General features: G+C 31.9%; 3 protein-coding genes across 5 annotated transcripts in view; 2 read left to right on the plus strand and 1 right to left on the minus strand.

Moving 5' to 3' along the window:
* Nucleotides 1-69: 69 nt before the first annotated feature.
* LOC131844399 (zinc finger protein ZFP2) lies at nt 70-3,538 on the plus strand. Of its 2 annotated transcripts, none has more exons than XM_059193282.1 (5): nt 70-231; nt 1,222-2,197; nt 2,414-2,611; nt 2,760-2,863; nt 2,950-3,538. In XM_059193282.1, exons 2-5 carry the CDS (start codon nt 1,321-1,323, stop codon nt 3,394-3,396), a joined length of 1,626 nt encoding a protein of 541 aa, XP_059049265.1. In that variant the 5' UTR covers nt 70-231; nt 1,222-1,320; the 3' UTR covers nt 3,397-3,538. The 2 variants fall into 2 exon arrangements, with proteins under 2 accessions (XP_059049265.1, XP_059049264.1); XM_059193281.1 differs by lacking the exon at nt 70-231 and adding an exon at nt 387-407 and having other exon boundaries at nt 1,304-2,197.
* A 618-nt stretch (nt 3,539-4,156) lies between these two features.
* The window catches only part of LOC131844487 (E3 ubiquitin-protein ligase TRIP12), a 59,620-nt gene continuing 36,880 nt past the window's right edge, over nt 4,157-26,896 (plus strand). Inside the window, exon 1 of one of the 2 annotated variants that reach the window (XM_059193392.1) lies at nt 4,157-4,799. The gene's annotated coding sequence lies outside the window, so the exon portion shown is untranslated. Of the gene's footprint in view, nt 4,800-19,724; nt 19,815-26,896 lie in introns of those variants that run through there. The other variant, XM_059193394.1, reaches the window with a different exon arrangement.
* Nucleotides 24,859-25,872, minus strand: LOC131844537 (uncharacterized). The gene has a single exon (XM_059193451.1). It carries the CDS (start codon nt 25,870-25,872, stop codon nt 24,859-24,861), a length of 1,014 nt encoding a protein of 337 aa, XP_059049434.1.

The raw sequence follows: 26,896 nt of genomic DNA on the forward strand, positions 1-26,896 counted from the left end.
AGGGATGTTTGTTAAGTACTTTACATTTTACAAAATCGAAAAATTTACTAACCGGTAATTTAGATTTTAACAAGACTAAATAACTTTTAAGTTATATCCATTAATATGAACGATACACTGAAAACGCCGAAAGTTTTTATGCCTTTTGTACCAATTGGTTTTTCATACCAATGAGGACTCGAAACTAATAATGCAAAGATATTTTTTTCTTTGTAAATAGTTTATCCAAATGTAAGTTAATTTGTTTAGATATAACAATAGTACACATAATAGAAATAAATGTCAGAATCGAATGTAATTAAAATTTCCTTCATATCAATAAAATCGTTTAACACATTTATATAAATTCCGAATATTTTTAATTTTACTTAAATGATTTAGTATCTTTTGTTTACCTTCAGTCTCCAGTAAGTCTCTTTTCTTTTATATTTCAACTTTGTATATTTTATACTTATACAATATACAAAAATTTTCGTGACCAATAATTTCAATTTAAGATTCGTTTCGTAAACAACATAATCAAGGTAATAATTAGTCAAAACACTAAATTTGTTTGTTAAATTATCACCATGTACCTATGTCAAAATATATCAAAATAAACACGGGCGTCAATAAATTAGCAGTGATCTCGTGCCTGTGAACATCCTCCTGTAAAGAGGACAAATGAAACTGTCTCTAGAAATTTTAATCAAGGATACAATTTCTTTCAACCATGACAAGTGATTAAAATATATGGACAAATTAACCATTTAAATTATTAAAACAATATTTTTTTCATATGCTTTTACAAAATAATTGATGTATTTACGGTCTCGGGGTTTCTGATAATCCTAATTTGATTCGGGACAAATATTTCAGTATGACTGTATGCTCAGGGTATTTTTTATATATATTTCCTCAGAAAACAACCACGGCTAAACTTACACTACCGAATTCTATATTATATCTATTATACACCCTGGTTCTCGCAACAATATTACAATTATTGATATTCCTTTATTTTGTCATGATTAAATAATGAAAAATATTAATTTAATAATAAAGTAACCGTCCATCTTTCAATGTTTCATTTTCAATTACGTAATTGTTATTAATTAAGTTTTATTCATAAAACGCATGATATAAATATAATGCTATGAATGAAACTTTGGTGAAAACTGTCTTGAAATGGCGCCAAAAGAATAAATGCGCAGTCGTCTAAAAATAACCCATTAGATTTAGTTTCGCGCTTCAGTTTGCTACTGCGGCATACCGACCACGCGTTATTAGTGAAATAATATTATTAATTTGTTTCTTCTAAAAGTGTTTGTAGTAATTACAATGAGTGGTACAGCAGCATCCTTATCGTGCCCAATATGTACACATACTGGAGTATTCGATTCTGTGAAATCACTTAGAGATAGACTAATACATGTCTCTACAAATAAAATACTGTGTCAAGTATGTCAGGAAGAAGTAAGTGGATTAGACAAACTGACCATACACTTATTTACCCACGTAAAATTATTAACAACGAAAGGATATTCAGAAAAACTAGATAATATTACTAATACGTCAAATTCCACTACGTTACTCAACGAAACTAGCAATGCACTTCAAAAAAAGACAAAGCCAGCTGGATCTAAAAATAAAACAACGTTATCGATAACAAACATGCCGATAAAATATGTGAAGATATATCCCAAGTTACCAGTTATTTCTCTTAACCCTGTACCTGTTATAGATATAACCAGAACATCTGAAGAGAAATGTGTACAAGCCAGCAATCCCATGTTTGTACCGGTAATAAAGGCAGATACGACTCTTATACAAACAAATACAACATGTAGTGTTTGTGGCTTACAATTTGTAGACGGTGATGTTTTAAAAATCCATAAATGCTTGATGCATAGTACTGATGGAAATATAAACCAAAACATTTCACGATACAATTGTCATATATGTCCTAAAAGTTTTAAAATGAGAGGTTCTCTAATGGTTCATTTAAGAGTAGCACATTGTGGACTTCTGTCTAGAAATCATAGTTCCATCACTAATACAGATATACAGGACTCAGAACGAAAAATACAAGAACCAATACAGGAAGATAAATTATCTACTTTAGAAAGAACCGATAATAAACAATGGCAATGTGATGTATGTCAAAAATTCTTTACAACTAAGTATTTCCTGAAGAAACATAAACGTCTTCACACAGGTTAACAAATTGGTGTATTTATGGAGGTAATTTCTACTAACAGAGAATTAATATTCTATTAGCTCGCTGAAATTGCAATTTAACGAGAATTACTCACCTTTAACAAAAAAGTACTATTATTTAGCTTTTTAGCCTATACATTAAAGTCATCTTGTATTTCTCACAAGTATCCATACTTCATACTATATTTTTCTTATTAACTTTTTATAATTTTAGGTGAGACGCCCTATGCATGCACGCAGTGCAATAAAACTTTTACTTTTCAACAGTCTTATCACAAACATTTACTATATCATAATGATGAAAAGCCTCATACATGTAATTATTGTGGCCGCTCATTTAAAGAGCTCTCAACTCTTCACAATCATCAAAGAATTCACACAGGGGAAAAACCATTCTCTTGTGAAACATGTGGTAAGTTTGAAATAATTTTATGGAATATTTTTTAAATGCAGTTATTTTGTAAATAATAAGACTATTACAGAATAAAAAATAAGTAACATAAATTAGTCTTCATTTTTATTCCCTAAGTAATATTTATCTGTTTAAATTGTAATTACAGGAAAATCTTTCCGTCAAAGGGTATCATATTTAGTTCATCGACGTATACACACTGGTGTTATGCCTTACAAATGTACAGCATGCGAAAAAAGTTTTCGATACAAGGTAATGCATACTCAGAACTATCCTTATACGCATATATCAGAATTAAATATAGCAATTGTAATAATAATATAATGTTTAATTTACAGGTGTCACAGCGAACTCATAAATGTCCATCTAAACCACCAGGTGTAGTCGTACGTCAAGTAGGCAATCTCGTGGAAAAACTTAGAAAAAAACATGCCGATTCTGAAATAACAGATCTAAAAGAACGAGCCCACAATATAATGTATTCTGAAATATCTGAAGCTAATGCAGAATTGGTTCGTAAGGGAGCTAAACTTTCTTTAGAAGACATGGAATCTGATAATTTTACGTTAATTGCGGATACACTTGGAGAGGAAAATAATGAACATAAAAAAATGACACTGCCAGCCTCTGGAGAAGTTAATATGCAGACCACTGAAATATTTGACTCAAATTTAGAACTTATTGAATCTATTTCAACAGTTGATAAAAATATACCTTCCCCATCGGAAATTTTAAAAAATTTGTGTCTATCAAAAGAAGATGACTATGTGAATTTACTTTTATAGACTTTCTTAATTGTATTATAACAACAACACACGATGTATATAATTAAAACTGTGAAAGATTTTATTTTATTCAGCAATAGTACAGCAATGTTTCCTTTATTATAGTCTGTATCACAGTCAATAAAGCTATTGTTAATTAAATTTGGAGGAGTTAGATTACATATATATATATATATATATATATAGGGCGCTAGCCAGCTTCTGGCTTCACATTTTTATGTGTAGATGTGAAAGACATCTGTACTTTTATTCACTTTGCTCCTCATGGGTACCTGCCACTCCCGAAAAATTACGTAGATTATAACTATATATATTTGATAAAATCGTACCGTGTAAATGTAAATAGCTTCCGTAGTCCTTTTCTGTATTTAGCCTCGCCACACTGCTATTAATAAATTATTTAAATATTTGGAGTAACATATTTATAGTCTGTATTAATGTATAGACGCAGGAAGGCAACACTGACGCCTAATACTGTGGTACAAGGAACAAAATATAATATATAATTTATACTATGTTCCTTGCTATGATACTCGTCTAATCAAAATAATACTATAGGTCAGAATATAATATATTCGGTATGACGATAACATTACCTTAGTTATTAAAACTAAGGAAAATAACAATTGCAATGTTTATGTGAGCCATTTATATATTGTAATATACTACAAAACATTGTTTTGAAATGAGAATACAGCCATTTCCTATACAGAACTTTTTAAAATTATAAAAAGCTAAAAAAATTTTTTTTGCAGTAACATACCTATCAAACATACTTGAATCTTTGGACATTACAATACCAGATTAATTCTTTGAAGTATGTGACTTTTCATATCATTTATACAAAACGATGCTCATATTGAGATAATTTTTTAATATCCTAAGGGGCTTGTACCTTAACTTTCTTCAATTTTTCTAAATTTGTCACAAGAAACATCAAAAACTGTACGGCAAAAGAAATACGGAATTAATCGGTATTATAACAAAAAATACGATCATTATCGGTTTTTGCTCATCTCTAAGCCGAGTTTTGTTTGTGCTTCGTTATGTTAAGTCGTGACGTGACGTGATGATGAGAAAACTGAAAAATACCTACACAAAGAGTTTTGTTGAATGCCACCAGCTGTTTTTGTTCTCATTCTAGATGTGAAAATCAGTATGGATCTAAATTGAATAGTGTCATTTCATATTGATACTGTGACATTTTCTGAACTAAATGTGCTTAAAATATTCTGTGAAATTGTACTTAGTGAGAAAATAATCGATTTAAACCTATTGAAATTTCATTGGTCATAAATGAACTGTTTTTTAACATTAAATTACGTCTTAATTGTTACATACGATTTGTATAAATTCAGGTCACGAAGCGAAGATTTCCTGTTTCGCGAACAAATCCCTATAATGTAAGTACATATACGTCATATTAGACAAAGTAATTATAGAGAAAATTAATAGAACTTTGCAGACCTTCTGGGATTGACTAAACAACTTACACCAGTCGTAAATTTGTGATAACTATTTAAATGCGTAGGTAAAAACTTTGAAGTGTGAGGTTTTAAATTTAACAATGGAACATTAACAATGTCTTCAGAATAGAAAATTTATCATTATCTCAAGGTAGGTTGTGATTTATTCCGTACAAGAGTTTTTTCATATTTACTATCACTTAATTTCGTGCTGGAAACACTAAGGACATAATATTTTTGTATAGGTGATCTCTAGTAAGGGAGTAAGATGAGAATATATAAATAGTTATTTCGTTAGCTACTCTATAATAATCTAGCATACAGGTTTAAATACTTAGTCAGTGTTAATCTATATATTATTATATCTGGTATACCCAGGACACCGGTCATCATTAAATAGGCATCATTAGCATAGTGTACAAAAAATGCATATATATGTGTATTTATATTTTAATATTTTATTACATTGTTTTTAACCATTTCTGTAATAAACAAATGCAAAAAAATTTGGTATATTTATTTTTTATTTATTAAAAAAAAAAATATATATATATATATATATAAATTGAAACAATTTAATACCTTATTATGACATTGTTTATTTAAATATTCATTTGCATAATGCTCTTGAAATATTAGATTAGAACTGAGAATTGCATAACATATGGTTTTGCATAACAGTATTTCTAATCAATTCATTATCATGTTGTTATGTGCCAATAGTAGGGTAATAAAATAATATCCATAATCTTTATATATATTTATTACATATTAATAATGGTATGAGAATTCAAATACCAGAAACATTAAGTTTCCTTTTGAATATTATAGAAGTTAAAATAAAGTAAATAAATTGATAAAGTAAATAATCTCTTCAGCTGGGATATTAAGCTGATGTTTTGTTTATTTAGCATCATTATATAAACCCTCCTGTAACAGTTCAATCATTATTATAATTACTTAAAATTTTGTTGTGGTGTTATGCCAATTGCTTTATATTATTAATTTATCAAAGGTTGACTAGGATGCATTTCAATTTTCTTATGTTAATATGAATTAATTCTCATTATGTATGATCTTCAAGTACTTCTTTCTTATATTTATATCCAGATTTGAAACCTTGAATTAAGTTGATAAATGTTAAAGACAATGTTGTTCTTGTAGTATTTTTTAATTTATATTAACTACCTTATAACTTCATTGTCATTATGTATCTTAAAATACTGAGGAAATAACAATAAACAAAAAATACAAGGAGAAATATGTCTGTTTGTGTCTTAATGTTTCGCAAAAAAAGGGTTGTTCTGTTTCTATTACATTTAATTTCAGATTGAATGATGATTTCAATATATTTGCAACAAATACAGCCAGAAATATTTCAGATAATTCATGCTACTTTTATTCAGGTAGTAAGAATCACAGGATCATACTATGTTTTATTAATTTAATTGAGTTCCATGCCATACCTATAAATAATAGTCATGTCAAATTTAATACAGTATTTTGTTTGCACCATCCTTAAACTAATTGTGCATTATTCACCAACTTGTCTATCAGCATTTGGTTTCTAGACCTGTCTTACTTTATTTCATTCTATCCTTGGCTACCTTTGTTCATATGCCATCTACATTTTTTTGTATTTGTTATATTGTTTTAAATTTGATTTCTCATAAAATCTCTGAACATAGTCTATTTTTCCATTCTTGACTGATGATAATATTATATTTCTATCCATATTTTCAGTGTACAAAGTTAAATATGACTTTGCATATTTATTTGTAAACTAAATCAACAAACTAATTGTAGTTTTATCTTAGTTTTATTGTTAGCATTTACATCAATATGCAAGCAATTAACAAAACTAGATCATGAAACTAATCAGCTTTCTGACTGTAAGCAGCATAACTACAGTATTGTTTTACACATAAACATCAAACAAAAATATGAATACATCTTTGGTACTACTTAGTTAAATGGCATTGCCTAGCAATAGAACTTACATAAAATTAAGCTGTCAAAATATTATTATTTGTCCAACATTATAACAATTGTAATTCTCTCAGTTTATGTATGCATGATGACAATGTATCTTCAAGTTCTGTCAAGTGTTGTAGCATATAACTATATTAAACAGCAAACAATTTAACTTTTTTTTATAATAAGCTATTGTTTTGTAGAAATGAGATTAGTGCGCCAGCGTGTGCTGATGGGAGCCCATAATAAAATTGATAAGACAGCTTTATAGTATATTTTTCTAGACATTACTCTTTATTGTTTCTTATGTGACTTGAGCAGTAGTCTGGCTTATGCTTGAACTACCTGCTACTACTAATTACCTATTATGTATTTTAGAGATGATAATCGTCTCCTAAGACTCATTCTTTATTGCATAAATTAGCTAATCTTATGGCCATACTGGTGGACATACACTAAAATCACATGTGCTTAAGTCTTCAATGGGGATGATTTATTGCAGAATATATTGTTATTTTATACACTATAAGTGCATACATTTATTTATGTCTGTAGAAGTCTGTAAGTAATTTTTATGTAGATGGAATGGCAAAAAATTTGATGGTACATCTAATAGATAGTGACAACCTTGGTCCATGTACATAAGGAGCTCGCGGATATGTTGTGATTCGTCATGTAACGCCCGTACCTCGTAAACGATGCCTTTTCTGAAGAAGTGTCATGCTTCCCTCTAATTTTACTGCCATATCACCCTTTTAACACTGTAAATTGATAAGCAAGCTTGGTACCAGATATTTGTAAAGCTAAAGAACCTCGGTACCATTCTTTTGCACATATAATAGGAGATTACTTGTATATATATGGTATTAGATGCATTAGATACGGAAAGATAATATTATCGTTATGGGACTGGCTGTTAGTGATAATCTAAAATTCACCAGCCGATCGATGTCACAACTATGTTGTCCTAGATAAAATAGGTAATCTTCATATTAAAAGTTTCTAAAGATAGTTGTAAATCACTGAGCCATAGGGTTTTATTGAAAGGCATATATGAACTTCGTGATAACCGTAATAATATCCCAGTCTGTCCGTCCCATCCCGACTTCATTCAACAATTGCATAACATATCGTAACTAATTCAAACATTGAACATAATAGTAAATAAGTAAGTGCTGCTTTTTCAGAGATCAACCGCGACATAAATAAATTCTCAAAATTGGCACTCTAAAATAGTATAAATTTGCACACACTTAGTCTTAGGACCGAACTTTTTATCTTATTTCGAACTGTATAGCCGTGTGTGACATATAGTATATGTAAGTACAAAAATATCAGAATTATAGAACCTTAAAGAGAGGATCAACTAAGCATCTAATTTATAAAAATGCAATTAATTTTCTTGTTGGCTCACTGTTTCGCGGAGATATGTAATCAAAGTCAATTTCATGTTAGGAAAGTGCCAAGTAATAGTATTTCAGGAATAATATTAAGGAAAGCTGACTTCTTCCTTATACGGAACTACTGTACAACACTTATTCTGTATGTCATCATTGTCGCCGCATAAATATTTTATCGAGTAGAACAGACTATTGTTCAACGCTGTAATCGAAACGCTGACAGGAAAAATGCAAACTGAAGATGTACATAGCTGCAAATTTATTTTCATCTGTATTAATATGGTTTGAACGTCTGATTTCTTTCAAGTTTTTGTCTGTACGGTTTAGATGTCCATACTTCTTAAGATACTTGGAACTATTAAATCTCTCCGTCCTCTACTTTGTTGTGATAGTAAGTGCTAAAAGGTCGCTAATAAGTTCCTCAATTGCATCTACAAATAATTTAGCAACGTACTTTGTTTTGCCCACATATCCTTCCGAAAGAACTACAGAACTTGATAGTTCTTGTAGTTGAGTTAACCGAAGCATGCTCACTGATTTAATTGTTTTTTCAGCCAACATATAAAACATATATTGAGTTGCATATTATTATTGTACAAAAAAGTCGTCGAAATGTGAAATTTTCGCTGTTTAGGCGAACAAGAAAACAGATTTAATATTTAGAGAACTGTTTTTGTATTTCTTATTTAAGTTTAATACCCTGTTGGTCCTGTATTTGGTTCAGATATTTAGTCGTGTTCTTTTGTGGTACCAATAACATATTACCATTAATATACTATATTTCAAGTAATTTTATTATCAAGCTACATATAGAAAATATCGGAGTTTATTCTGCGGGATTTTTGATAACGTAGGATGTAGAGAGTAATGAGGTCACGTTTGATTGTAGTAGTCATTACTTATTATGTATCCTGTGTTACGTCAATGAGGCGTAAAATTATTCTGAACGTTTCACAGTAAAAATGAGACTTATTCAGTAGAAATTCAATTCACCTAATCTAATGTGATTATAAAGTATGATATTATAATTCCAGTTTTTTTATTTATACGCCGTCAATATAATGTGTATGTTGGATTTAATGAACTCCGTTTGCTCTCCCTAAATAGATTGTCGTGCGAACTGGTTTAAAGTGAGATCTTGGATCGTTAGCGACTGTTTGTGGCCATTTTATATAGAGCCGTGGTATTTCGTCAACCATCCCCATTTATGTATATTGTATAAAGAGGCTTTAGCGTTGCGCGGATCTGTGTAGAATTGGCAGGGATACAAGGTGGCAGGGCAGCGGCAGGCCGCGTCTGTATCGATCCGTCGCGGCGGCCCGGCTGCCAGCCCGATACCTTTCATTACCTTATGCTTTGTGAAACCATTGTTAGGTATTACCTAATAGGAATGAGGGTCAGAATACATCTGTTGACGCAAATAATATGATCATAGGAAACGACGCGCCTGTAGCTGCGTTTCACTTGCAACGCATTTTATTAATTTAACGAGGCCAATCGATCCGTTGTTTTAGTATTCAGTATGGAAACGTTTTGAGAATATTCAGATGAACATAAACCATTTAAGTTATACGATCGTTATTATTAGTTTTTCAAGAGTCTTCCGCATTGTCACAAAAGGAATTTGCATTTTCATATTATTGTGACGCGTTTGTTTCCGAGAGTGAATAATATAGGCAGGTACTAGCTGAGCCGCGACTTTGTATGTCGAGTACTTATAATTTCATTAATTAGATACTGTGTACTAAAATCGGTTTCGCCGTTTTTGAGCGCAAACCCACAAACAAGAGGTTTTTTTCCCCTTTGAGTTCTATTTCGTTAATGAAGCTCTCCAATTTCATAAAGATTTCTCATATATATTATTTATATTCGATGTACACACATTAGCCAGCTACATTTTTATTATAGGTATTGATTGTAACTACATATATCGTTCTCGTGTTAACTGGCTTAGCGAACATTATTATGTAGAGTTAGACAAAAATATTGAAAACGTTAATATAATTCATCGTTAAACTTCGGTAGAGTAGAATGGTAATGAGGACAGGGCCAATCATCATTGTCGCCGCATAAATATTTTATCGAGTAGAACAGACTATTGTTCAACGCTGTAATCGAAACGCTGACAGGAAAAATGCAAACTGAAGATGTACATAGCTGCAAATTTATTTTCATCTGTATTAATATGGTTTGAACGTCTGATTTCTTTCAAGTTTTTGTCTGTACGGTTTAGATGTCCATACTTCTTAAGATACTTGGAACTATTAAATCTCTCCGTCCTCTACTTTGTTGTGATAGTAAGTGCTAAAAGGTCGCTAATAAGTTCCTCAATTGCATCTACAAATAATTTAGCAACGTACTTTGTTTTGCCCACATATCCTTCCGAAAGAACTACAGAACTTGATAGTTCTTGTAGTTGAGTTAACCGAAGCATGCTCACTGATTTAATTGTTTTTTCAGCCAACATATAAAACATATATTGAGTTGCATATTATTATTGTACAAAAAAGTCGTCGAAATGTGAAATTTTCGCTGTTTAGGCGAACAAGAAAACAGATTTAATATTTAGAGAACTGTTTTTGTATTTCTTATTTAAGTTTAATACCCTGTTGGTCCTGTATTTGGTTCAGATATTTAGTCGTGTTCTTTTGTGGTACCAATAACATATTACCATTAATATACTATATTTCAATTAATTTTATTATCAAGCTACATATAGAAAATATCGGAGTTTATTCTGCGGGATTTTTGATAACGTAGGATGTAGAGAGTAATGAGGTCACGTTTGATTGTAGTAGTCATTACTTATTATGTATCCTGTGTTACGTCAATGAGGCGTAAAATTATTCTGAACGTTTCACAGTAAAAATGAGACTTATTCAGTAGAAATTCAATTCACCTAATCTAATGTGATTATAAAGTATGATATTATAATTCCAGTTTTTTTATTTATACGCCGTCAATATAATGTGTATGTTGGATTTAATGAACTCCGTTTGCTCTCCCTAAATAGATTGTCGTGCGAACTGGTTTAAAGTGAGATCTTGGATCGTTAGCGACTGTTTGTGGCCATTTTATATAGAGCCGTGGTATTTCGTCAACCATCCCCATTTATGTATATTGTATAAAGAGGCTTTAGCGTTGCGCGGATCTGTGTAGAATTGGCAGGGATACAAGGTGGCAGGGCAGCGGCAGGCCGCGTCTGTATCGATCCGTCGCGGCGGCCCGGCTGCCAGCCCGATACCTTTCATTACCTTATGCTTTGTGAAACCATTGTTAGGTATTACCTAATAGGAATGAGGGTCAGAATACATCTGTTGACGCAAATAATATGATCATAGGAAACGACGCGCCTGTAGCTGCGTTTCACTTGCAACGCATTTTATTAATTTAACGAGGCCAATCGATCCGTTGTTTTAGTATTCAGTATGGAAACGTTTTGAGAATATTCAGATGAACATAAACCATTTAAGTTATACGATCGTTATTATTAGTTTTTCAAGAGTCTTCCGCATTGTCACAAAAGGAATTTGCATTTTCATATTATTGTGACGCGTTTGTTTCCGAGAGTGAATAATATAGGCAGGTACTAGCTGAGCCGCGACTTTGTATGTCGAGTACTTATAATTTCATTAATTAGATACTGTGTACTAAAATCGGTTTCGCCGTTTTTGAGCGCAAACCCACAAACAAGAGGTTTTTTTCCCCTTTGAGTTCTATTTCGTTAATGAAGCTCTCCAATTTCATAAAGATTTCTCATATATATTATTTATATTCGATGTACACACATTAGCCAGCTACATTTTTATTATAGGTATTGATTGTAACTACATATATCGTTCTCGTGTTAACTGGCTTAGCGAACATTATTATGTAGAGTTAGACAAAAATATTGAAAACGTTAATATAATTCATCGTTAAACTTCGGTAGAGTAGAATGGTAATGAGGACAGGGCCAATCATCAGTTCGTGTTATTACCATTCGGCGCGTGTAGCGTATGTAGAACGTGTCTATAATATGACCTCTTTAAACTTTATTTATATAAGGCTTAATAATTGAATACAAATTAACAATACTTCATTTCAATGTACAATTAATTGAAAATCAATCCTTTCTCATAATATACTTAAAATATAATTTACACGATAGATCGATATATTTTAGTTATAAAAAATGTAACGCTTGACCGACTCTATTGTTTTTTTTTTTTTTGTGAAATGACTATAACATATCCAATTTATTATTACAATTTTAGTAAGTTAATAATTTTAATTGACTGCAATGTACCATAAATTATTTAATAGAAAAATATCGAATTTAAAGACCTAATAAAGAATTTACAGAATTTTAACGACTACGTTAAACTTAATACTATGATATAAGTTATCGTTCTACGAAATTTTAATTAATGAAATAAACAATTTTGATGTAAATATTAGTATATATATTCTGAACGTAAATCTTAAATGTGAAATGAACTTTAAAAACAGTTGGTAGCTACTGCTCAGTTCTAGCTTAATATAGGCTAGAACTGAGCAGTAGCTAACTCTATAGAGTTACGTTATATAATATTATAATATACTCTGACTTAGATATTCTATCGCGGTCACTGTTTCACTCTGCTGTTTTACTCGAGGGAATTGAGGTTACAACCCAACCATGTATTGCGATGATGTGTTATAATTATATCAGCGGCGGATTAAAATAAATGTCCTCAATACTTATAGGATTATCATGTACAGAGGTACAACAGGATAGATATCATAGTCAATTCTATTACTACAATTTGGGAACGAAAGTAGACTACGCAAGTTCGTGAATGTGACATAGAAGTATTCAGTAAAAAACACAAAATATAGCATATTACTAGTTGGTTTATTGTAAGACAAAAGAAATAGTCTTCTGGAATTAAATGAAGCAATTAAAACGTTCTTATTCTGCTCTAGGTAATTTTAACTCCACCTCCTTTGTTAACATTAGTTGTAATTAATATACTTACAAATGTATTCAAGTGCAATAAAGAATATTTATTTTAATTTTTAACGTTTTTATTTATTCATCAAATTGTGTTGGAGTGGAGAAGAACAGAGATTCACACACGTCGCTATATTATCATCATGTAAACAGGGTAGTTAGTTTTTAAATTCTACGTTTTTTAATATAGTCAACAACATCGTCGACATCCACGTGATGATCAATAATCGTGCACGATATTTATAATCAATGGAAAATGAAGAGCATCTTCACAAAATTGCATTGCATATTCGCTCAGTCTTATATCATTCGTGACAGTAAAAAGATACCGTTTTATATAATACGACATCCGGTCCGTCATGCGGTAAATTTTAAAATATACATTTCATATACATATAACAGGTGATGTCGTATGCGTGGTCAACGTATTATCTATGTATGTATTGTTACCACAATGTGAATAAGGAGCTCAAAAATAAAAGTTTCTTGCATTTTTTTAATGTTACATTTTGAACCAGAGCAGATTGCAGCACGTGGTGCATGCTTGCCGTCCGCCAGCGCGTTACGAATATTTACGACGTGACGAGTGCCGTACAGAAATAGTCGTAGCACCTGTCTTCCACCAACATGGGCAATACGTCCGCATTCTAACGATATCGTCATTGAAACTGCATCCTCAAAAAAATATTAACAGACTGTAGTTGTGGGCAAAACTCAATCTACGTTTGTTTCATATACATATGTGCGTTTTCTCTGCATACTCACTAAGAAATCAGGCCCGAAGCAGGCATGAAGATAAATAATCACCTATAAAGATAAACATCTACCTACGTTCTTTACTAACCATGTACAAAAACTCACACATCACACAAATAATTTAATAACAAATACTTATATCATTCGCTTACGGATTGAAAAATCGGACGTTGAAATGCAATTTAATTTATATCTTTATTGTTGTTTTGTATATCTATTGACTAATTGGAACAGACGTAAATTTGGTTACACTGGGAGCTTAGTTATGGTCCCTTAGGATAAATAAGTTTAAAATGTATTTCTATGGAAGTAAATTTAAATATATTTATATTTTTGATGCGACAATTAAATAAGCCAAATAAGATATCACAATAATCTCAGAAGATTCTGAAATTGAGAAGACTTGTAATCATAATATTCTATTCTCATATAATATGATAATATTACAACCAAAATGAGGACACAAGAAGCACCATCGTCTATTTCATGAAGCTGTTTTTGGTAAACTGGAAGAATTTCTTTGTTGCAGATTTTATACCTACTCCGTTTGCAAATGCAGCATGCATTTGCGACAATTATGCAATTCTTAGTTTTTTTCATTTAATCGTAACTGGTTTTAAGTTTTATATAGCCTTAGAAAAAAATTATGTTTAATTAAATTGGTTTTGCAAAATTGTTTGCTTTCCTTCCTCTTTTCATCCTTCATATTAGTCTTCGACGGAGCAACGGCTTTTGTATATATGCTACTGAATGTTGAATTTCACGATCTGTCTGGACTTATAGCTCTATCTCTATCGTTCATAGCATAAAAGCGTCTACCATGCTCCATATAGGTATTAGCTGACACGGCAGGGCGGTCAATAATGTGTTGGAAGTAGATTCAATTTTATCTTAGCATAATTTTTTGGTAATTTACTTAGTTTATTGCATAAAAAAACATTAAGTGATTCTAATGACTCATTAAAACGAACCTTAACTAAGTTGGAGTGAATAAGATGATACTTTGACATCTAACTAATATAAATTTTGTCATTATTGTTGCCTGATCTATATAGTAGAAAATATCTTCCGGGACAGCCACATAAAATTCTACCATTAATATCTGATCGTAGTTTACAGTAGTGCAGCGAATGCCAAAGGTTTATTTGTAGAATAATTACCGTTTGTTACCTTGCATGAACTCCCAAGGTTCATTGTTGACTGCAATTATTGTGTATTGCAAAAATTAAAAAATCGAAACTTTCGTTTGTACAAAGTGTTTCCTGAGTATTGTAATTAATAGGTTTTACCAATATTGATAATTTAATGATATTAATAAGTGTTATGTAGTAATAATAGTATAAAAACAAAATCTATTCTGTATTAAAATATGACGGACTAATTTTATTTTCAATGTGTTCATTCACGTTAAGTATTACGCCTAAGCATATTGGGGTTGCCAATGATATAGCTGCCTATTATTCAGTAATTCAATTAAGTACTGTAATGTCCTTCTTTTAGTCGTTTGCATTGGGCGGCATTCTGCCGTGTAGCGGTTTGTGGTCGTGTCGAGCGTAATGTGTTATGCAAGAAGTACGGGTAAGCGTCACGAAACCTTTTGGCTCCACGTCCGTGGCAGTTGCGACACCATAGCTTTCACCACTCGATACCAATCGAAAGTGGCGCCTATAGCTTTTGAATTCTCCGAAACCTTAAATTTACGTAAATTATTACTTAAGTCATTCCTTGTAATTTCTTATTAAAAAGTTATTATGGCCTGAGTTAAATTGTTGGTTTTGCATAGGCTCTAATTTATTTTCTTGAAGAGATGTATTGTCATATTTCTTCGTGCAGTAGTACTTTTTTATGTTCTCGTGAAGACTGTCTCCTATATACGTGCACAGTCCTACGATATTGCGTTACCCCTGATACCACTCATATTTGTAATTTGGAATGCCTAATCATAATGCATAAAGCAAGCAGCTTGGGGGCTGAAATAGTTGACACTGAGGTACTCAGCCGACAGCTTTTTACAGTCCTTTCCTCCAGTATTTTCCTGACTCTTCGCCATTTCTGGCTTTCTCGACTTTATTGTTTGTGTTTTTTGTATTGTGTGTGTTTATGGGTAGCTAACATACTGTTTTCTCCTGGTATATTGCATATTTTTTTTAATAATATAAATATATATGTCTCATTATATTAATAAACCAATTGCTATTTAATCGTATCTGTATTATATTTTTAGGATCGCATGTATTGTTGTGGTCAATGGAGTTTCATTCCAAGAATAGTATATCTAGTTATGAAAAAATACCACTAATATGAGAATACCCACTTTATGTGTTCTTTTATATACAGTTTTCCTTTACATAGGTGTTTATTATAAGTTATATAGCCTAATATTTTTAATAAGTATATAGTATTAATAAATAGTGCATAAAAACTATTTTAGCGTGAGGCGACACAACGTTTTATTTTATTTTCAGGTCTAGTGTCCCTGAAGCTCTCGTACAGAAATAGTGGAGAATTGCATTATATATATCTGCAATCGATTCGCCGATATGTTGTCCGTTAACATGGATATTCCATTTACACATTAGCACTGCACCTTCGTAAATGGGATTAATTATTAAACTTATATTTTAGACCAATATGGATAGGACTAAAATCAGAAATGACTTCAAAATTATTAAAGATATTTCATACAATAGGATTATTAATGCAATGTTGTACTTTTGTTAATGTATAGTCTAGACCAACGCCTACATCGATACAAAACATAGGACTGTGCATGTGTATCGTGTTTTAAAACTGACGTGATTTTTCTACGGCGCAGCCACATCTCTCACTAATGGAGAGCTGATTTGTCTGGCTTGTGCATATTTTGCAGGGGCTGCATAGAAGGGACAACTAAGAGGTCATTGAACCGTTAGGGCTCCGGAGAAGTCGCGTATGTTTCGGCAGCGGGGGCGCGGGCGTTGCACTGGCCCGGTCGTTGACTCGCTATGGGGTGCACTCCGACTTCCCCAACTGAACAAAAGAGAGATATCGATGCACTCTCGCTGACATATAAATGCAATGTTTTGTTGTCTAGATAAACTTTCGATGGATGTAACCGATTTTAAACAATTTAAAAACAAACGTTCTAATTCTTACGGAATATGGTAATTCTTTAAACATTGGATAGAGATTACATTCGTGTAGATCTCATACTTCGATGCGATTCGATGTATTCGTTTTCCTTTTGTGTAACGCAATGTTTAAACCTAGTAGATATTAATGTTTCGTTGCATATACAGAGATAAAAACTATACGAGCTAAAAATACACATTGATCTATTATTACTTGTTACTACGCTGGCGTGGCGGGGTTGCCTGCTGTAACATACTTTATTTCGAGTACCGCTGTTTACTTCATTACCAGCATTACTCCGTTATCCTCCTTTATTAGAAGGAGACGAAACTGGAACTGGTAATATGCAAACAGAAGTGGAACATTTTGACGGTGATTAAAATATAGTATAGTTAAGCTATGGTGTCATACTGATGCTAAGAAATTATAAATGACGGTTTTAACGTTTATTATTTCCTGTAATTAGTATGACATTATCATTTACAAAATGTCATATTATAAAATGGTTTACTAGTAATGCAAGGTCGTATAAAGATAAGAAATAGGGGCTTAAACTATCGCTATCTTGTCGCGAATTACCATTATGAATATGACGATAGGTGCCGCCTACATGTGGTTGAGCTTGAATCTGTAAATACTGGCGGGCCCTGGCTTCACATGGGCATTTAACAAGAAATATAAATTTTAACACAAACATAGGTACATCCTTCGATATTAATGTCCTTTATAAAATTAGTGCATAACTTTGCCCTATTATTGCCTAAATAATTTCCACAGCGTACGTGATATAAGGATTTTTTTATATTTTTTCACACAGTGACGAGTTTTCATATTAATTTCATACCCTAACATTTTTGAAAATATTCTATCGCCTATGTTCATCAGCGATAATGTAGGATGCTAATGGTGAAAGAATTTTTAAAATAGGTCCCGTCGTTTCGCTAGCCATTCAATGCAAACAAATAAACTAATAAAGTCTTCCCACTTCTTAATATTAGTATAGATAATGATTGTATTAATATAGTTTCAAATCGACAAATTACTGCTTGACCCAAGATATATCGTTATAAAATAAAAAAATAAATAAAGGGTTCTAACCCAAGTGACATACTAACTACTAAGCTAAGTTCAAAATAGGCATATTGTCATTTTGTGCACTGCAGATGAAATAAATAGAGCTTTACCGAGAACGGTGTTTTGTGAGAATTTTAATATGTCGACGAACCAGTTCGTGTTATGAAGTATTTTAGTCTACCTTTTAGTGTTTTCTTATGCGATAAGTTGTGTAAATGTAAAACTGATATGAATATTTATGTTTGTGCGATAATTATTCATGTCATCATCTTATATAGAACATTAAGTTGATTATAATTCAACCGCAAGATTGACTATTGCATTTAGTTGTATAGGACTGAAATGAGAAACAAGGTGGCAACACTTGATGCGAAAGTATTGACATGAACAGCATTGCGGATGTTACAAATGCATAGTGATGCCTGTTCTCCGTACCTAGTATTATCACTGCCATATAATTATCTCGACTTTCAAACTAGTATACAACTTGTTGGCAGAAAAGCTGCGACAGTACACACATAAAACTACATACTGCAAAGTCTTCCTTTGGTAAATAAAATTATATATGAAACAGCCTAAATAAATAAACACTACTATTAATCAGTTACACTGATCTCATTGTTGGGTCGATAGGGATGAATTTCTTCTCAATGCACTTCAAAAAAGCAGAAAGTTCTCAGTTCAAACATTCCTCTTTATACATATATTTGTAACCAAAATACAGAAAGGTTAGTGGTGAATCTTTTTTGCAACTTGTTAATCAGTAATATTTAGACCACTGAACAAGATGATGGACTTTTTGAAGAAAGTTTATTTATGTATCATTGAGGACCTTAGGTATTTTCTCTTGAAGGATATCAACCTACTGTTACCATACAGATAAGGGAACTTAGTATATACGCTTACTTCAAAAATTTTCTCTAGGTTCTTGATATCATTCGGTAACAATATCTTCTTTTAATATATTAGGAGCAATGAAGTCAATAGTCCCCATTAATATAATTTCGTGGTTAATTCACCACTATATGCTAAGTGACCTGATGTCATTCGCATGATTTTAGCCTCCAGTAGTATATTATAAATTGTTGCAAACAAGGATCACCATCAATTGTCATACATATAGGTAAATTGCTTATTATATCTTCTTATAGAAGTGATGAGTATAAGTAAATACTTATTATAAAAAATATTCAACAACTCTTAATGTTACAACTATACCCAATACACTTCACTACGAACAAAAGCCAGGCAAGTAAACTTTAAATGGTGGATATAAAATTTGGACGGTGTATTTACCTATATGGTAGTCTGCAGTGAGCCGTGGAGCTCGTACGGTAGATCGTTCGTCTGTTGTTGTCGATCGAGGTAAGCTGGTTTCGCACGTGGTCACTGCAGCACCGACGGGTTGTCGACCCGCGGCCTTGGGGCGCAATCTCTCCTCACAACCAAACCGAAAATATACTTTAACATTGCCACTCTAAAGTTCGAAGTATCGTTACTCCTTTATATTCCCCGACAAAAACTGCGTTCAAATAAAACTTGGCAAAGTTAATCTCGTCTGTATCGAAAGCTGGTGTCCCGTGAGGTTCAAAATAAGGCGGTTCTCACTTCTTGTTCCCTGGTTAAGCTCGCTCGCCGCGCCATTCGCCTTACCTATTTATGGTATGTTATAACTATATATTTATAATTAACACAGATTAATAATAACAATAACAGATTATAAAATCGTTTTTAAAACTCTTGTTCAAAAGGTAACTAATTTTTAAAGCCGTTTATCAACATAGTACTAGTAATTGTTTAATTTGTGTTCTACTTACTTAAATTTACATAATTTTTTTATGAATCTATTGTTGTTTTTAATATAAAATTACAATATATGTAGATGCAGTCAATTCCATCATTTATTGTGGCGTCAAAAAAGGTCAACAGTACGTTAAGGGCTATAAAATCGTTATAATGTATGCTACCAGAATAACTATCAAAATAGATAATTATATCAGCAGATTACCTCAGTATATTAGTTTTTAAAAGGGCTCTATAATTAGTATTTTTATATGAATTCTTGTTAATATATTTTTTAATTAATTTTTAATATTTGAAACGTTCATATCATTGTCCAATCGATCATCCAATGTGTATATGAACCTGTCTGTACTAGGTAATTATCACATATCGCTAAAGGACGCGTAGGTACATTTTTTATACGCACCTAATATAAAAAATAAAACAACTGTGACTTCACAACACACGAGGATGATAATTTGAACTCCGGAGTCAAAGAAGGTCGTGTTGGAATAACAAATCGCGAACAGCACCGGTGCGGTGGCGATTTGTATTGTTTTTTTTACAGCTCCGGTTCACTCACGCGCAGTAATAATACTGGGTCACGTGACCATGAAACGTCCCACGATAATAATATCAACCCATCGACGGCCAAAAGGTGCACATCCCAATAACAGAAGATACCTACTATATTGCATCTTAATCTCAATTAATAGATTTCATTTTTATTTTTCTTCACATGTACTCAGGTAGTGTGCAATGTGATGACACCTGGCTCTGTTTTGTTTTCTGAACAAATGTTAGGTTGGGATCGGATTGAATTACGCGAACAGGTTTCTTTTGGACTGGTTGTCTGACAGGTCTGGCTGTACCGTTTAGTTAGTAATGTTTCATTATAGGTACATTTCTGATAAATATAGCTCTGGACTAATATTATGAAGTGAAAATATATACTGTATAAATACTAAATAGGCAACATAGTTCATCTTCGTGGGATAAACGAATTTCATGAAATTTTGACCTCATATTCCCGCCTTGTCACAGGAAATATTTTTAAGATTTTGTTAATACTTCAAATTTCATATTTAATGTATATTTACATGTATTATATTTTGAAATGTAACTGCTTGCGCATCTAGTCATAGAATGTAATACTTTATCTTCCCTCTCAACTTTGAACGGTTTTTAAGGATGGTTAATAATAATAATAATAATAATAATCATTTATTCAGCATAAAAAAGCGTACAGATAAAAAAGAAAATTTAAAAACTAATAATTCGCTATGCTGAAAAGGCTTCCACTCAGCTGGTGCCGCAGCGTATTACTACAGCGCTGATTTTCAGTGGAGCCACTTGAAAAAAAGAAAAAAAGAAATAGCATTCGTGATAAATTCAAATCAAATATCTAAAATGAAGAATCAGTTAAATGGATGAATTATATGTGTGATAAATAGAAGAAAAATATATAAGGATAAAAAAGTGTTGATAGAAAGACTTGTGTAATATAGTATAGCTTGAATATATTTATTTATTTAATCAATATATATGTATATAAAAATACTGTATTTATCTGGTACGTTTAAAATTTTTGTACTTTGAGTAAATATTTTTTAAAATTATGTTTAAAAGACGAAACTGACTGAATAGTATTTTGAAGCGGGGGTGGTAAATTGTTCCAGCATTTCGTGGCAGTATATTTAAAACTTCCACGAAATGCTGCAGTTTTATATTGAGGATAGATCATGTAGGGATGTGACAATCGATGATTTCGCATAGAAAATGAAAGTTTTTCAAATAAATATATTGGTTTCTTATACTTCACCACTCCAAAAAGCAATACTGCAAAATGTAGAGATCGTCTGTGTTCCATTTTTAGCCAGTTGCATTGATTTATATAGGGAGTAACATGAGCACGGGGGGTATAGAAAAGCAGAAGCGTGCGCATGCATTCTGCACGCGCTGTATTATTTTTTTTGTACGATTTAATAGACAGCCTCCGTAGACTGTGTCCGCATAGTTGAGTTTAGACAGAACTAATAAATCACATAGAGTGATACGCATTTTCTCACTTAGAAAATCACGTACTTTATACAGTACTCCTAGTCTATAGTAACAGTTTCTTATGGTTTCATGGATATGACTCTCGAAGTGTAAAGAGCTATCCATAATGACACCAAGATTTCGAACTTGATCAACAAATATTAGAGGATTTTCTGAAATTGACAGAGTAGGATTTTGTGCCATGATCTGATTTATTTTATTTTTAGTACCAAGTACTAGTAATTTTGATTTTGTTGGATTTAAAGTAAGACCATTTGATATCGACCATTTCGCTATATTGTTCAAATCATTATTTAACACTGCTATATCTGGATTAGGATTATAGGGATTTATAGATTTATACATTTGAAGATCATCTGCGAATAAATGATATTTACAAATTTTCATAGACTTAATGATGTCAGCTGTGAAGAGTATGAACAATATCGGCCCTAGAATAGATCCTTGCGGAATACCTTTTACAACTTGAGCAGATGATGATGTTAAAGTGGGAGAATTTGTTGTGGTCAATTGTACTTTTTGATAGCGATTACTTAGATAGCTAGAGAACCACTTTACTGTAACGTTATCGAACCCATAAAAAGTCAGTTTGGCTAATAGCAGTGATATATTAATGGTATCGAATGCACGAGAAAAATCTAATAGTACAAGAATAGTAACCTTGCCTAAATCTTGATTTGTTAAAATATCATTTACTACATGTGTAAGTGCACTACATGTGCTGCGGCCCTTTCTAAAACCAGACTGTAGCTCAGGCAGTATGTGATTAGACTCTAAGTATTCCGTAATTTGAATACAGATTGTTTTTTCAACTATTTTGGACAAAAATGGTAATATATTAATGGGTCGTAAGTCTTTTAACTCTGTGGGATTTGTATTTTTGGGTATAGGTTTAACTATGGCCATTTTCCAGGCATTAGGGAAAGTACTAGTTTTAAAAGATAAGTTAACTATGTCAGTTATTACTTGTAAAGTTCTAGGTAAAGTTAACAATATCATGTTTAGGGAAATACCATCTGATCCTATCGCGTTTGATTTCATAGATTTAATCATTTTTAATATGATATTTGGTTCCACTAATTTGAATTTAAACACAGAGGAATTGAAACGATTTAAAGCAAAGTGTAATAAATCAGAAATATCAGGAACATTATTATTAGGTAGGTCAAGAAAAAAGGCATTTATGGCATCTGGATCACGTAAATGAGGTGGCAGTTCTTTAACTTTAGTTTTAAAATTACCAACATTATTTTTAACATTTTTCCATAAAGTTTTAGGATCGTTTATGTTTTTATTTATATATTGATTAAAGTACGCAGATTTTTCACGATGTAAGGCAATATTAACTGTACGTTTTAACTGTTTATAGTATTCTTTATGTGAACTCAATTTAGTTTTACAACTTCTAACATAAGCCCTATCACGTAACTTCATCATTAGTTTAATTGTATCAGTTATCCAGGGGTATGTATAGTCCTTAACAAAAATTGTCTTAATAGGAGCATATCTATCAAATAATTTAATTATTTCATGATTAAAATTATTTACACATTCGTTAACGTCTTCAGTTAAGAGTGATTCCCATGCAATAGAATTAATAGCTGTATTAAATTCAATCATATCGATATCCTGTAATGGTCTATAATGTATCCAATTTGGTTTCGGTTTATCTTTTCTTACATCAAAAGTACAGGTTAAGAAAGCATGATTGCTGAGTTCACGTATATAATCAATACATACATGCGTTGTTCTTACATTAGAACATATAAGATCTATTAACGTAGTACTGTGTTCAGTATAATGTGTTGGCTCAGTAACATGTTGTGATAAGTTTATGTAGTCTAAAAATTCTCTAAGTTTTTTTGTTTGAGAATTTTGAACATTTAGAAGGTTGGTATTGAAATCTCCGAGTAAAATGGTATGATCGAATCCTGAAAATGTAGTTAGAGAATTAGTAAGAGCATCAATGAATATGTCAAGATCTAGCCATGGAGGACGGTATGCAGTACCAATTACTAGTTTTTTAGCGTTGATGTTAATACTTATCCACATTTGTTCTACCGATGGTGTGTGTGGGTGTTTAAGAACACGAGTATTTAGTCCAGATCTTATGTAAAAGCCTACGCCTCCGCCGCGCGTACGAATATCAACAGGACGAGGTATGTGACGGAGATGGTATCCGGGAACAATGGGAGCCCGTGCCTCTTCTCCAGTTCTAAGCCATGTCTCGTTAATGGCCATCACGTCAACTTGATGTCGCGCCATAGCCACAAGGAACTCGTCATGTCGTGTACCGAGAGAACCAGGATTTAGTAACCCTACAGTAAATTTTTTATTTCTTATAAATGTAATTACAAACGCATGGAGAATTTGTATGTACTTATTATTGGTTAAAAAACGGCTTAAGTATGTTATGTGTCGCCAGTTAGTTGTTTCATGTATTGTGTTTGAATTATATAGTGTTGAATATGAAAATGTGATTTGTCGATGATTTATATAGAATATAGTATTTTGTTTATATATATAATACATATAACATTTAAAAATTATGTATATTATATTTTTTTGATGTAGTATTTGTTTAAAAAGAAATATAGAAATGCTGTGTCTTTTTTTCATGTTTACATTATTATTCATCGAATATATATGAGAGACTGGTATACTGCTCATCACATGTAAGGCATATACAAACATTAAACAATCATAGTATAGATTAAACCACTGTAGATGTCGACACAAACAACTGCAATATATATGACAACCACAATTTAAAATACAATTTGAAAAAATATATTTCTTTCTTTTGTGTATAGTATATATAGTATTGAAATTTATTATAGAACAATGTATAAAAAAGTAATTATTATTTTGGTCCAACGGGATATTCACCAAAAACCTTGTTAATCTCTGCAATAGATCGGATTCTGTGTACTGATTCACCAGGCTCTCGACGGGTAAAAATTTTTCCATGCCTTGTCCAAGAAAACCGCCATTTAAAAATACGACAAGCCTCTCTGACTTTGTAAAATAGTTGTTTATTATCCCGTGTAAGTCTTTCGTTTATATACAAACGGTTTGAGTCAGTCTGTAGATTGAGTCCACTGCAATCGAGTCCACGGCGCACGCGTGCTGCACGTAATAGTTCATCACGAAGAGAACGGCGAAGTAATCTCACGACGAGTGTGCGCGGTCGTTTCAGTTTTTCATCTCCATATGGATCCACTTCATTCTTATTTTCTTGTCGTGTACCAACTCTCTCCGCATTTACAATATCGTTTTCATTAACCTCCAATCCAAGTTTTTTAGATACCAAAGCTACCAAATGTATAGGTCTTTCATTTTTTTCTTCAGGCAGTCCATTTATTTCCACATCATTATGTAAAAGCTCTTGATCTCTATCGTTTAACTCCGCCTGCAAGCGTGCAACAGTATCTGTGAGGTCTTTTTGTGTATCAAGACGTTTCTCAATAACGTGTACTCTGTCTTCGACGCTGGTAATACGAGTCTGAATGCCTTCTAAGACCATTACAAATTTATTCATATCGTGACTGAGCTGGTCACTTATTTTTTTGAATTGTTCTGAAATATTTTGTTGAATTATGATCTGTAGAGAACCAGTCATCTCCTCTTTTATAATTTCTCTTATTTTACTCTCAGTCACATAATTATTTTTATCACTAGACTGCTGGGAATTTTTTGTACGCATTGTAATATTTGAGTTTTCTTGATCAGATAAATCTGACGCAGATGCATCTTCATTGTTCCTCGTAAAAGACTGTTCTGTCTGTGCGGACGTAGGTATACTTTTTGAGATAGATTTTGTTGTTTTACGATAGCATGCAGTGCACTTCCAGTTTACTCTATGCTCTTTTTCCATTAAAAAGAAACGCTTTTCAGTTACATTAGCACATGCAAGGTCGTAATTTAGTTTACATACCACACAGGTTAAGAATTGTCTATTTCTAATATTATTTTTACAAGTAGTGCAAAGTCGCGAGTTGCTTGTACTCGGTGTCATTTTGTAAATTAAGCGGTTCAGCGAAAAGAAGTGGTAGTAGAGCCGTAAACTTCAAAACGCTGCTTTCTAGCGATGTAGCTACTATATTGGGCAATTGTAACGATTGCGTATGGGTGCGCGGAATCGTCGATCGTGCGAGTTGTCCTAGGTCAGGATAATTTGTTAAATATTGTCAATTTAATAAAGTTTTTTGCTAATTACTCACTTAATACAAAGAGTCCAGAAATGAAGTAAAGTTCAACACTTTATACTATTTATCTAGATTTTGTACATATAACTCACCATTAGTATAATTCACTTTTTACCACTAAAATACATTTATTTTATGGAGCTATCATAAAACAGTGTTGTCACGAATGCTATTTTTTTCAATTTCTGGTTATGGTATGGTTACTAGGTAATAAAAAGCCTTTTCGTTTATTTAACATAGATATATTTACCCATATCTATTAATAAGGACTAATATGATGTGTACAAACAATCACACCTAATAAATACAGAATACAACTATTGAATATATTTCATATAGGTGCCTATTATACTTGTTCTAAAAGGTCATATTTTTTAAATGCAATTAATAAATAATGATGGAGATGCACTCGTTACTTTTAGAAATAATTTTGAATGCAATAATGATTAAAAAAATTGCATGACGTATGATTATACGTGTGCAATGTGTACGAGTATGTGCAACTGTATAGGATTGCAAAATCAGTACAGTTCAGGTGAAGTTATCGCGCCTATACAACGGACATAGCGGCGAATTGTTAATCTTTTACAAGCAGTCGACTGAAAATAGTCTTTAGTTTTTTGAGCTGAGTTAAAAAAAATGGTATAACAAGTAGGTATAAGCAAATTGCTGTACTACTTTTTGATATCGTCG

The sequence above is a fragment of the Achroia grisella genome, unplaced genomic scaffold (genome assembly GCF_030625045.1).
Source record: "Achroia grisella isolate CSIRO2021 unplaced genomic scaffold, CSIRO_AGI_Agris_v1 utg402, whole genome shotgun sequence".
Taxonomy (NCBI): Eukaryota; Metazoa; Arthropoda; class Insecta; order Lepidoptera; family Pyralidae; genus Achroia; species Achroia grisella.